Below are 13,878 nucleotides of genomic sequence, written 5' to 3' on the forward strand. Positions count from 1 at the left end.
CCCCCCCGCAGTCACACAAGGCGTTTTCCCCCCAGAGGAGGCTTTTCCAAATTCATGTGTTTTTTTTTTTGTTGTTTTTGTCCTTTTCTTTTTTTTTTTTAAATAGAAAAGTCCGCGTTAAAAGCTTTCCATCCTAATTCACCAAGGGCGGTGGCGCAGCCGGAGCAGTCGCAGCCGAGGGCGTCCGTGTGGCCCCCAAATCTCCCCCCCCCCCTCAGCCTCACCCTGCTCCTTTCCACTTTGGGGGAAAAGGGGGCGAAGGGGGGGCTGCTTTCCTTCTTTTTTTTGTTTCTTTTTAACGAAAGTCCCGTTTCTTTTTAACGAAAGTCCCGTCAGAATGTGGCTGCTCGCTCCGACGAGATCAGCGGCGCTATAAAAATGCACTTGACACACACCCTCTGCTATTTCTTTTTTTTTTTTTTTTCCTTTAAAAAAAAAAAAAAATTAATAATAATAAGGTTAACAAAAACCCCTTTGCTTCCGAAGCTGGGAGACTCCTCGATGCCACCTGATTTCATCTCTGGAGAGGCGTGGTTTTTCGTGTTTTTGTTTGTTTTTTGCTTTTTTTTTTTTTCTTAAAAAAAAAAAAAATGAAATTTCATTCGCGTTTTAAAGAGACGAGGAAAAAAAAATCACCGCCACGCTCCCGGCACCGCGGGGCACCCCCGTCACTGTTCCAAGGTCACCACTTCCACCGCCTGCCCGTCCACGGTGACGGCACTGTCCGCTATCCGCGTGGTCACGGGGGCCATCGCGACCTGCACGGGGCCGTTCCCCTGGGCCAGGCTGGTCACCACGGTCTGGTACATGCTGACGGGGATCTGGACGAGGCCTGCGGAGACAAAAAAAAAGGAAAAAAAAAAGAAAAAAAAAAAGAAAAAAAAAAAAAAGAAAAAAAAAGGAGAAACGGGGCGGTGAGGTGCGGTAGCGTCGGCTCCCCCAGTGTGGTTTCCCTCCCTCCCAGCCCAAGGGATGAGGGTGGTGTGGATGCCTGGCTCGGTGCGGGCGCCAAAAAGGGGTTTTTTGGGGCTGCACGGAGGCACCGAGGGTTTTTTTGTGGGGTTTTGGTTCTCGGGGGCAGGCGGCGGTTGGGTGAACTCGAGGCTCCCACCCCGACAGCACAGGGCACCCGTGGGGTGAGGCTCGTGGAAGCGCTCGGAGCTGTGGGGTGATGGAGCTCAACCCTGACCACAAAACCAGAGAAACCCCCACTGCGACCCCAGTGCTGGGAAGGGAGGATCCGGCACGTGGGGGGTGAGCTGGATGGGATTTTGGGGCAGCAGCCCAACCCCTGGGGCTGGAGGTGGCACAGAGCAGCGGGGAGCCCCGAAAAGATTCAAGAGGAAAGAAAGAAGAAATGCGCCAAGGGGGGAGCTCTTCCATCTCCTGTAATGCCATATATCACCCCAAATCCTTCCCCACACAAGAAAAGGACCCCAACAGCAGCACCTGGTGCCCAGGCAGGGCTCCCAACCTCTCCAAAACGGCCTCTCCAAACCAACTCAGCCTCTCCAAAACAATTCAACCTCTCCAAACCAACTCAGCCCCTCCAAACCAAGTCAGGTTCCAGCTCGCCCCCCCAAAAAAGCTTTCGAGCCCGCCAAGCTTTGGGCACCTTCCTGGAGGAAAACGCAGCCGTGGTGAACGTGAGGGGCCGGGGATAGCTGGCAGCAGCCAGGGTGATGATAGAACAGAACGAGGCCCCGAGGATATTGTGATGGGAATGATTAAAAGAGGTAGAAAACGCCCGCAGGCAGCAGTGGTGGTAGTGCGGGAGACGCCCGGATGGCAGGCAGGGGAAGGGATCTCGCAGCATTTTGGGGTAACAAACCCTACAGGCTGGCAAGAGGATAGTGGGGTGGCAGCAGGCTTCATCTGCCCCTGTCCCCTGCTGTCCCTGGATGGGTAGGGGGCTTCTCAAAGCGTGATTTAGGGCACATGAGTAGGATATTTCTGAAACCTTCCACATTTGTTGGGACAAAAAGGCTTTTAGGGGTGCCCAAATCCATCCCCTGGAACTCCCAGCCCATGCAGGGGCTAAACAAAACCCTAAATAAAAACCTAAACAAAACCCAAGGGGATGATGGGGGCAGCAGGCTTTCCCGAAATGGCAGCAGGATTTTTTCTGCTTGGGGTTTCTGCGGCAGGGCCCCGTGTCCTGCCCAAGGGCAGCGGGTTTTAACGCCGTGATTTGGCGGCGCGGTGTCCTCGGATAACTCGCCCTGCAGACAGGAAAGCTTTAGGGGCTGAGCGTGCCGCCCGGGTGGGTGACCCCGGCGGAGTTTGCAGCTCTCTGACAGCCCTCAGCATCCCCGAAGGATCTGCAGATGGGAAAATTTCGCAGCCCCCCTAGCAAAAAGGGCTGTTCCCGTTCCAAAATGGGGCCACCTATGGGTTCGTGCAGCTCAGCCCCACTTTGGGGTCACCCTCCTGGGGTGACGGCCCGATGCCAACACCTACAGATGTCACGGAGGCAGAAGCATGAAAATTTTGGGGGTGTTTTCTAAGTTTTAGGTTATGAGGCATGGAGATGAGAGCTCACACTCGGCCCCGTTGAAGCAAATCTCCAGTAGGAGCGCCGAGGCTCGCGGCGCAGCCCGATTTATGCGGGTTCTTGGCACGGAGCAGGGGCCGTGGCCTGGGATGCTCCTGAAATCCCCTCTGCAGACCTACAAGCCTTAAGCCTTTGGGGTAAGTTGGGCTGCTAACCCGAAGGAATCTGCTGAAACTCCCCGAGGTGAGGCTGCCCCCACGGCCACCCCAAAGACGAGGGTCACCGGAGAGGGTGGGAGCCTCCTGGTCCCTCTGCACGGCTCAAAGATGCTGGCCTCGTCCTTGGGGCTGCCAAAAACAGGCTCTACCAAAAGATGATGAGATGGAAAAAGCAAACGGGGCTTTTTTTTGGGGGAAAGGATGAGCTTGTGGCATGTCTCGGGCAGAGTAAGGATGGCTCCACGAGAGCCGGCGCCGCGCAGATCCCCCCCTTTTTTTTTTTCTGCGTGGGATTAAAGCAAATCGCCTCAGCATCTGACGTAGCAGCCAGCCTGGCAGGAGCGGTAACAAACCAAAGGAGGAGAGAGGGCGAGGGCTGGAAAGGCTGCCGTGCATTAGAGCAGAGATGATCGCCCTTGGGGGAGAGACGATTAAACTCCTGAGATGCTGTAATCGGGTCTGGGATTGGCCCCGCGCTGCATCTGCTCGGCCCCGCGCCCTGATTAGCCCTAATCTAACCGGCATATGGTAATCTAAAGCGTGGATTTCGGCCCCTTTCAATTGTATTAAAACCAGGAAATCCATTAGACGGAAAAACCAACAACTCGGGAGACCCTGAAAAACACCAAGGAAGCCAAGTTGGGCTGGGTGCAGGCAGGGGAAAGCCCCGGGGAGGGATGGAGGAGGGCTCGCACCAGCCCCGAGCTGCTCCTACCTGGGGAGAGGTGATGAATAATGCACGGAGCGGGCACAAAACTGGCTCCCGGCACGCAGGGGATGATGTGGCTGGGCTCCTGCCTCCCCTTTGTGCAGGGATTTCCTGCTGGCAAAGGTGCTGCTGGAAAAGCTCCCCGGGAAGGAGCGGTGCCGAGCGAGGTGCGGAGCTCGGCAGGGCTCCCCCGGCCTCACCTCGGTGCTGGAAGGGGCTGGGAGAAGCTGGGGAGGATCCAGGCAGGGAATTGGGATGCAGCCAGCACCCACCCAGGCTCTGCTCCCTCGTTGATCTCACCCAAAGGTGCTGGGAAGGGAAGGAGGTGACCGCTGGGTGCGGAGGAGCTGGGGTGCTCAGCACCCGGGGGAGCTGGGGGAAGGCTCTGGGGGCTGAGAGGGGGCACCACAGATCAGGTGCAGGAAGAGATCAGGGAAATCACACTTGGAGAAGGCTCCAGATGTGCTTTAAAGCCACTCCAGGTGATCTCCGGGGCTGGATTTGAGCTGGGGGGGGGGCTGCAAGGAGCAACGAGGAGACAACGGCGCTGCTGCTGCTCCAGCAGGGGTTGCAGCTCACGGGAGGAGGGTGAGGAGCTGGCTCCACCTGCATCTGGGGAAACCTCGGGATGCAGAGGGCAAAAATCAGGCAATGACCAGTGGACACCTTACCTGGCGGGGAGCAGCAGCAAGGACAGCCGCCTCGATGCCAAATTTTAGGTTTAACGGCTGCATTAAAGCACGGGGAAGGGGTTGGGGGAGAGGAGGGGGCAGCTGGGCTGAGTTAGGGCACTGGGAACTGGCCTCGAGGTTCAGCAGCCCCCAGATATCCAGGAAAATCAAATGCTCAGGGGTTTGGGGTCAGAGGCAGCTCTGCTTAACCCGACACTTTGCAATCAAAGCGAGCACAGCGCGAGGAAGAGACCACGAACTGCAGCAGCTGGAGACATCTCCCAGTTCCACCAGAGCTGGAACTGGGATGTCCGATGCCGACACGAAATACCCAAACTTTGGGGAAGGAAGCGGTCTCCTCCTCTTTCACGAACAGCAAACTCCTCTTCCTTCGTAGCATCGACTTCAACAGAGCTGATCTTCTGCAAACAGCCTCAGGAAAGGGAGGATGGTGAGGAAGCAAGAGGCAAACTGAGAAACCACGCGACATGGCTCGAGAGTCCGAAGATGCTCAGCCCTGCAGCGCAGACCCAGCCTGATGGCAGCACGGTGGGCAAGAGAAAATGATGAGATTTTTGTCGACACACCCTCAGGGAGGGCAGAGAAGGAAGACTGAGAGAGGGATGCCATCAACAGAGGTGAGTTTGTTGTTCTGAGAGCTGCCAAGCCACAGGAATCGCTGCTGTGGGTGCCTGGCAGCGGTGAGGAGCACGGCTCCGCGGCCACCACGTAGCACAGAATAATTGCTCTTGGGATTTCTCTGATGGGGCAGAACAGATAATGCACAGCGACCCCAAAAATCACCTTGGAGAGCCCCAGCAGAGCACAGTACGTGTTTTTTTTTTGACACAACCTATCCATCGAATGCCCAGACCTCAACGGAGGGACACGGTCTTCTTCCAAACGGAGCCCAGAGCCCACGTGGGATGAGGAGAAGCCAAAAGCCAGATGCAGCTCTGCTCCTGGAGATCTTCTGGCACCGAGCAGAGGAAGCAGATCCAAAGCAGCGAACGCAGAAGTCAGTAGCTCTTGAGCAGCCTCACAGGTTCCCCCGAGCAGTTCTGGAGCTCTGAAGGCTTCATGGGGCTCTGGGCAAGGATGGAGAAGGCTGAAGGGAGGGAGATTTTCCACTGGGATTCCTCAACTGTTGACTTCCAGCTCCTTTGGCTTGTTTCAGTCTCCTTAGCACTGGAGGGAACCCAGCACAAACTGCTTAGTGACCCCAGCAGCTTGCAGCAGATATTCCTGTGATTTCTTTCCCCCTCCTCTGGAGGCACAGGGCCAAGGCACTTTCTAGGCACCACGGGGCCAGGCAGCCCCGCAGGTCCCCTTACTGCAGCCCTTGGTGCAGAGCTGAAGGCAACCTTTGAAGCCACGATGGCAAAATTCTTGTAGATGAGTCAAATTAAGAAGTGTGAGGGCGTTAATGGACAAAGAAGAGGATCGGGGAGATCTCCAAGCAAGGAAACATTCATTTTCAGTGGGCAGCAGAGAGAAATTGAAACAGCACTGGGTCTGTACACGCAGTACGGTCCACAAATCCATCAGAAGTGATGCAAAGAGGAGACTAACCCCATCGCCTTTGCCACAGGAGAGAAAAATAAGAGAGTTTTTAAAATAAGAGAGTTTTTAAGTGCAGCCAGAAGTTTGTGAAGCTCCGGATCGACCTGCGTGGGGAAACACCACTTTTAGAGCCAGCGGAGACTGATGGTGGCTCAGGCACGGGGCTGGGGTAGGCAAACACTGGAATTCCCTTCCAGCCTGTTAAATGAAGATTTTGGAGGCTCCACTCGGTGTAAAGAAGCGATGGGTCACAGCCGGGAGTCACCAGCCAAGCAAATTTAAGACAGGGCTAGGACACGCTGGGCAAATCGGTTGGCACTAGAGGGATTTCTTGATGGTAAATCCAGTTCCTAGTCAAGCAGGGGATCACCCCTTCCTTCCAGCCACACATCATTTATTTTAGCATCCTGGCAGAGCAGCAGGGCCCCTACTACCTTTACTGCTGCCCGTTTTAGGAAGGACACTCACACAGACAGAAAGCCAACCGGGAATTGGCTTGCCAAAATTTCCAGAAATCATCATCCTGTACAGGGAAATCCCTGACTATGGAGGAGAAATGTTTGCAAAGTATGTGTTCCTCAAGATTAGGTGTTGACGTGACACCATGGATGGGGTTTCACCCAAAGCCAAGCATTTAAGAGGGTCCGACAGTGGTGATGAAGGAGGAAGACATCTTATAAAGGCACCTACTTTAAGATGAACTGTCCTCTGAGAGCGTGCCTCTCTCTCTCCTAACGACTGCTGGAGGATCAATGTCTACCTCAAATTAGATCTCTTCCAACAAGATGATGGTTGGAAGGGCTTCCACGATGAGAAACGCCTTACTGACAAGTCACAAGAAGTCCAGGCAGGGATTTAAGCTTGGAGAACCTTCCAGGCACACAACAGCCACAGCTCACCCCTGCACATCCTCTGTGCCATTCACATCCAGACACAAAAAATGATAATTTGAAAGAAGCCCCTGTCCTTATTCTGCTTGCCAACCTCAAGCACCGCCCGAGGTCAGCCATCATCTGTCTTTTCAATCCCTTTCGGGTCAAAACCACAACAAGGGACCTGAATTTTGGTAGCAGAGAAGAGTCACGGGCGCTCACAGAGCTCTGAGTGTTGCAGCCCAGGAGGTTCCAGATCCCTCGACTCTTCCTGAGACCAGCAGATAAGCACAGGAGACAATGCTAACCTCTTGTATACGCCTCTATTTTTGTCCTCTCTACGTGGAGGGAAGGGTCACAGCTCAGCCAAGACCTCAAATGCCTTTGGGCTCATCTCCCTTAGCCCTTGGTCCTGCCTCTGTAGGAGAGGAAGGCAAAACAGCCTCACGAAGGGACCACTTGGCCACTCAGGGCTGGTTCGTGGGTGCCTCCCAAATTGTTCCAGGCACAGGCCAAGAGAACACCCGAGCCCGGTCCTCATCCTGAAATTAGGATCTAGAGGACACCGCTCCCACTTGGCAAGAGCCCTGAAGTGGATTAGGATGCTTTTGGGGGTTTGCTTTGTGGTATTGTTTGCTCTGTTTGTGGGGTTGTTTGTTTTTTTTTTGTGTGTGCTCTTTCTTTTTCTTTCTTCCTTTCTTTCTTTCTTTCTTTCTTTCTTTCTTTCTTTCTTTCTTTCTTTCTTTCTTTCTTTCTTTCTTTCTCTCTTTCTCTCTTTCTCTCTTTCTTTCTCTCTTTCTTTCTCTCTTTCTTTCTCTCTTTCTTTCTTTCTTCCTTCCTTCCTTCCTTTTCTTTCTTTCAAGTTTTTGTTTGCTTGTTTTCTGCAATTACAAAAGCTTTGCCAAAAATAAACAGTGGGGCTGAATCCTGATTGACAAAAAGCTCAGTCCCCAACCTACTACGTGACATACAGACAGGGGCTGAGCCGTGTCCACACAATTATCTCCTCTGACACCCAGGCTCGCCCCCCTGGCCCAGCCACGACCCCCAGTCTTCGAGCAGCGGGGACAAACACCTCCTCCACCGGCGGCACTTCACAAGCACCACGCATCTCTCTGTCCTTGCAGCCCTTGCCTGACACCCCCGAAGTCCTCCACCTGCAATCATCTACGGCGAGGAGAGCAGCATGAGGAAAAATCGACAATTATTTTTTTAACATTGGAAACATCGGAAGGGATCAATGGGAAAGGCTGGGCCTTCCGTTCCAGCTGGGTTTCAGCGGAGCTGAAAATCCCCGTTTTTGCTCCATTTTTGCTTCCCCTCCCCTTTTTTTTTTCATTTAAAAATATTTAAAAAAAAAAAAAGAGGGGGAGGGAGGAAGGGTGAGTGGGAAAGGAACACCGGCTTGGTATCCTGATGGATTAACTTGGTGCTTTCGGCTCTTGTGTCCTACAGAAGGCAAGCTGCCTCTCCCTCTCCCCTCCGTGGTGTGCCGAGGGTGATTTTAGAGCTGGAGAGCAGGACCTGGGCATCAGCTCAGGCCGAATAAAGCTGGATCTGGTCAAGCCTGGTTCTCACACAGGCTTCACACCCCCAGCAGCGGGTCCCCAGGGCAAGGCCCTCTAAACCCGAGCCAATCTGGTGGGGAGGAAAGGTGACAAACACGCGAAGAGGAGTCTAAACATGCATGCGTCTACCTGTATAATGAAAGCTTTTTTTACCGTGCTCCACAGACGAAAGCTTAACGAATAACCCTTCTAAGCTTCCTTGATCGGCTGGCTTTGCTGTGGAGTGAAGGGCACACCTGATAAGATTAGCAGTCTATCACGGTCGGTCATGTAGAGAGGAAACACAGTTAAAAATAGAGAAAGGACAGCAGCCCCTAACGTCTGCTCCCCGCGGGGTCTGCCCCTCTCGCAGCCTGCTTTCTGGGAACCAGAGGGGAGCTTTTCCAGAGAGGTGCCAAAGAAACTGGAGGCAGGAAAGCCCTCAGAATGGATTCGGAGTCTGTTCCTCTGATGATACGTCAGGTATTAAGCTGGTGGTTGCACGGGCAGGCAGTGCAGCACCTTAATGTTTCTGGGCCATCACCTAATAGGGACTCCCTCTTCTATTTTGCCAGAAATTCTTTACTGAGGTGCCTGCTGTGTTACTAACATCCACACAGTCTCTTCCAGAGGAAGAATTGTGCGTCGAGAGTGAGTCTTGTCCTTAAATCCTTGAGGATTCTGTGTTTTCTGCATGGTTTTATTAAAGACTACTGTGAGAATGAAGGCAGGGAACCATCTGAAGTGATAAAACGTTGTTATTACTTGAGCTTGACTGACTAAAACTCGTTTTAGAAGTGATCTGAATTGAAAGTCTCTTGTTGTGGTACTAAAATATCACATATGCTAATGAAACATCATTATTTGGCAGAGTTTCTGCAGAAATAACACCCTGGGCATCCTTGCAAATCAAATACAGTGCAAGGATGTTAAGGGACAGCTGTGCCCAGAGTCCTTCGGCCAGCACAGCGGCCAGGGATGCGCACACACGAGCTCTTGTGTGAGGGTTTCTGCTACCTTGAGCCCATCATTTCTTAAAACCGATGGGCGTTGAAGGCGTAGCTGTGGGGTTTTCTTCCCTTCCTGCTGTTGCTTTACGCCTGCGTTGGGTTCGTGACCTTCAAAAAGATGAATTTTACAAATCCAAAGATCACAACACCCCGCAGCCCCAGCCGTTACCCCGGTGCTTGGGGGGTTATTAAGCTGCACGCTGAGCCCAGCTCCGGCCTCCTCACTAATTCTTTACTTAATTAACACTTAGAAGAGAGCTCGGCTTGCGTGAGGCTAACGGGATCGGGCTGCAAGGCATTAACCCCGCAGGCGTGCACGTCTCCACCCCGCAGCCAGGCCAGGGTCCAGCCCAGAGCAGCGGGGCAGACGGCCACCACGAGATGCTCCGATATAAATCCACGTCTCTGAATATAAAAATCCATCTCTCCAAATGTAAATCCGTATCTCCAAGGTTTGATATCTGCCCCTGAGAAGCGTGAAAGGAGGGGGGGAAAGACAGGAAAGAGAGACAGAGAGATAGACACAGCCCTTTCACCCCCGAGAAACACCACAGTGTCAGGAACCTCAAGGAATGAGTTGGCGATGCCAACGACAGCTAAATCCCGTTATTCCAAAACTACCACCACAAAAAGCCACTCACCTGATAAACTCTCTGCTAGGCTCCACTTGCAACCTGAACAGTCTGCTGCTAGGATGCCTGACAATAAAATGCAAGTGTAAAAGGCTGAACACAGGCCAAAGGCTACCGTCACGGGGGGGGGGGCATTAGGTGGGGTAATTCGGGTACGGATGGGACATACAACCTGTTGCTTAATGGGTGGGCTGGAAGAGAAAACACTCGTGACCCTCATTTTGTTCAGTGGCCACCGTAGGAGCAGCACCCCAGCGTCAGGCACGGTAAATTTAATATTTCTGCCTCCGTGCGGAGCGTGGGGTGCAGAGGTGGGAGGCAGAGCACGCGGGAGGCTGGGCTCTTTGTGCTGCAGTTGGCAAACCTTTGAGATGGATGGCTTAATTGGACCAGAGAGGTTTGACGAGAGCCGGCTGCGCAGGGCAGAGAGGAGTAAAATCCATCCCGGAGAAGCGAGGGCCACCTCCGAGCCCGCTCTCCACCTCTCCCCGCGTAACGAGGGAGGAGGAATGAACGAGAAGCAGAAGTGGCTGCCAAAGTGGCATTTCTATGCATCCCCAGAGCACGAGGCTAGGAAGTTGATGAAGCCCAGGCGCCCGGCTGGCCTCCTTGGAAGAGCTCGATGTATTTTTAAGGCTACCTGAGCCGGGGATCTAAATGAGTTTCACAAGCCGGTGGGGCTGCACGATAGATCACACGTGAACACGGGCATTAGCATACACTACAGAGCGTTTAGCACACGGGGATATAAAGCTGCTATTGTTCTGGCCGTAAGGTAATACGTAACCAGATAGGCCCTGGCTTCAGCTAAAAAACATTTTCCCAGCATTTCGCTGACTTGGTCAGCGGGAGCCTTGCTGTGACAACAGAGCGCGCATTCATGGCCGAGGAGAGGGCCCGAAATGATGGGCGCTCTCCTCTAGCACCGGGCTCGGTCACCTCCCTCCGTGCTTGGGGGAGATCGTGCCCGTAGCCCCAAAGATGTCATGAACACACGGTCAGGAGAGGCGTGCAGCTTTCGGAGGGTGCCAACACCTCGGGAAGGCGGTCAGAGCTTTGCCTTGCAAATAGGAAAGTGCAAATCTCGCGTCTCCGCCCGAGCCTTGGCTAGCCGGCGCGCTAGCTACAAGGAGGTAAGGACATTTCTTTTTTCCTTGGGGAAAAAAGGCTGCACACACAGCTTAAACATCCTTTTTTCTCCTCTTCGAAGCATCCCCTTCACATCTAGCTACAGCAGCAGCCCTGCTACAACCCAGCACACCCCTGGGTGCAGCGGCGCCCTGCTCCTTTATAGGATGAGGCACCCCTTTGGCACTGGGTTCCCTCCCCCTGTGCGCTGCCCAGCCCATCCTCGGCAAGGTGAGCAATAAATCATGGCCAAGACACCACTCCCGACGTGGAACACATGGTGTAAGGAGCAAGTTTTTACAGTGCACATTCCTCCTTTTTACGCCGCTGTCTCGCGACAGGCGGGATGGGTTCCTACCTCTCCCTGCCGAGAGCGTTTATTCTTGGTATGCCACTGCCTCTGGCAGATTCCTCGCCTGGAAGCTCTGCACATCTGCTGATTTCAAAATAAAAACAAGCTCGGGCTCCGGCCTGGTGGCTGAAGGCACATTTGTGCAGGCGGGCAGGTCGAAAAGCTCCACGAGAGCAGAGAGGGGTGGCTGGAGAATGATTTCTGCTTTGCGTCTGCTGGGGGTGATTCAGAGCAGCGTGGGGCTGGAGGCAAGAAGGCAGCTCTCTGACAGCAGCAAAGAGAAAGCCTAAAACATGGCCAAGCCCTAAAACCTGGCCAAGTCCTAAAATGTGACCAAGCCCTAAAACCTGGCCGAGTCCGAATCTCATTGATTTGCAGCGGGACTCCAAACCTCTGAGCACTCAGCTCCTATTTGGAAGCGCGACTTGGGCTGCCCGAAGTAAAACCAGACCTGGGACCTCCACGACTGGGCTGAGGACACCACGAGGTAGCTGTGGGTGCGAGCCACGGAGGCTGTCAAACTGCAAACGCCGCTGGCTGCTGCTCCCTGAGACTTCAAAGGGGTCGAATATGCTCTATTTATGCCAGCAATAAAATCTCTGCTTCCATTAGCTATACATCCTCCTCCTAAACGCAGCGCGCACACCAATTAGAGTCCCCTAATGCTTGGGAGTACAAAGCTTGTTTTTTTTTTTCCTCTTTTTTTTTTTTTTTTTGAAGGGAAGGGGTGGAAGGGAAGAGATCAGGCGGCTCGGGGGAATAGCAGAGAGCCTTTCACTGCTCGGGCTCTCGTTGAAATCTGTCAGAGGGCAGCGGGAACAGATGGCCCTTTCTGAAGGCTGCTCCTGGAGCTTACACGAGACGAGGGATTGGCTCGGGCCACGTCCTGGTGGACAACTTATTGATGCCACAGCCAGGCTCTGAGTGCTTTCTGGCAGAGCTGGTGGAGAAACCGAGGGATGACACGGGTACGAAGCAAAATGCTCCCTACCTGATCAAAGGCACCTCCTTCCTGGGGGGAATCGAGGCAAATTGCTGGCAGTGCATGCCTGCCGCTGCTGCTCTCAGTCCGAGACCGGCTGCTTCAGCTGGCAGCCAGCTCCTAAGCACCGGCCGCTGCTCACTGAACCCCCCTTTGGCCACTCTGGAGGTTTTGAGGTGATGAAAATCGTGGGAGAAAGCAGGGAGGACAAAGTTGAGGATCTGGGACAATCAGGAGGCAAATTTATACGGGGTGAAAGCTTGCTACGATCCGTGAGCAGCAGCAAATAAAGCCACGATCAATTTTTTAAGCCAGTTCTAAGCTCGTGCTCTCCTCAATCTCTTAATTTTTAGAGCCTGCATCTTCTCCAGGGCATGCTTTGCACTTTCTGAGGGCAGGTGGCAAGAAGCCCACCAGCGCCCGGGCGGGCCACCAGCCTCGTGCAGCGCAGCAGAGAGGGGCCCAGGTGAAAGCAGCACGCAGAGGGAAGGTTGGATGCTTTTGGGAACAGAATAAGGACACGGGGCGGGATGGGGAGGAACGAGGCAAATCCTGACTTCGAAACGCCACCTCTGTTTTTTTGGAAAGGTTCAGAGGAAACCAGGAGAAGCTGCTTTTTTCTTCTAGGAACTTGAGCAGCCTCCTATCAACTCACGGAAGCACGTGGGCACTCCTGACCTGGAAATTGTGCTTTGCAGCCGTGTCTGGCGTGACCCCGAACGTACCAACCTGCCGAGGGACTCGAGGATGATGAGGGAAGGGCAGCCTCCCCCGGGGAAGCCAGCGAGCAGAAGCCACCACCCCGGCCGGCAGGAAAATAGGGCGATTCCCCCCTGCAATCTTCCCCGCACAGCTGGTTCCTGGCTGCGGATTACGGCTGTCACATGAGCTGCTTTACAGCAAAGCCAAGCTGTCTTGGTGAGCTGAGAAGGTCACTGGGAGACAGGGGCCTCCGGGGACAGACACGCCGCCCTCTGCTGCGGCGGGGATTTACTGCCCGGCGGGGAGAAAGGCGATCCCTCCTGGTTGGAGGGCAGAGAAAAATGGGTTTTTACCTCCCAGCCCTCTGCACGGAGAGGGTTAGGGCTCACCCTGGGGAAGGGGAGAGCGGGGATATCCCCGGATCTGGGTCTCGTGCTGCTTGCCAGGCTGTAATTGAGGTGTTGGAGGGCTGTGCAGTGATGGCTTTACCTTCCCTTCCTGGTGCACCACCAACCTTTTGGACACGGCCACCTGAATGTCAGCAGTAAAGGGATGCCAAGGTGGAGGTGCATCTCCCCCAGCACTCTTGCACAAGCTCAGAGCCTCAGAGAATGAATGAGCCAATCCTTCCTCAAAGGCAGCAGCAAGAAACGTCCTCTGCAAACCTAAAACTCTAAAAGAAGCAGCAAGAAACGTCCTCTTCAAACCCAAAACCCTAAAGGAAGTGGCAAAAAAATGTCCTTCCCAAACCTAAAACTTTAAAGGAAGCAAGAAATGTCCTCAAACCTACAGCTCTAAAGGAGGCAGCAAGAAATGTCCTCTTCACATCTAAAAACTTGAACTGCTGAGCACGGGGCCAGCGAAGAGGAACGGGTTTCGGTTGGAAAAACAGAAGTCTGCGGGTCCGTTTCGGCCTCCTGGGAGAATGAATTAAAGCCTGCCATCTCCATCATCCTGCCACAGGCAGGGCTGGTGGGCAAGGAAAACATTGCTGCGAG

At 53.8% G+C, this 13,878-nt stretch overlaps 1 protein-coding gene across 4 annotated transcripts in view; it reads right to left on the minus strand.

Annotated features, from left to right (window-relative positions):
* Positions 1–404: 404 nt before the first annotated feature.
* Positions 405–13,878, minus strand: part of NRF1 (nuclear respiratory factor 1) — a 54,652-nt gene continuing 41,178 nt past the window's right edge. The window contains exons 11-13 of one of the 4 annotated variants that reach the window (XM_082784763.1): positions 9,726–9,782; positions 8,249–8,311; positions 405–832 (exon numbers count right to left, since the gene is read on the minus strand). In XM_082784763.1, coding sequence (XP_082640889.1) covers positions 669–832; positions 8,249–8,311; positions 9,726–9,782 — 284 coding nt within the window. In that variant the 3' untranslated portion in view covers positions 405–668. Of the gene's footprint in view, positions 833–8,224; positions 8,312–9,725; positions 9,783–13,878 lie in introns of all 4 variants that reach the window. The other 3 variants (XM_082784762.1, XM_082784764.1, XM_082784765.1) reach the window with 3 other exon arrangements.

The sequence above is a fragment of the Aythya marila genome (assembly GCF_965140915.1).
Source record: "Aythya marila genome assembly, chromosome: 1".
NCBI classification, from domain to species: Eukaryota; Metazoa; Chordata; class Aves; order Anseriformes; family Anatidae; genus Aythya; species Aythya marila.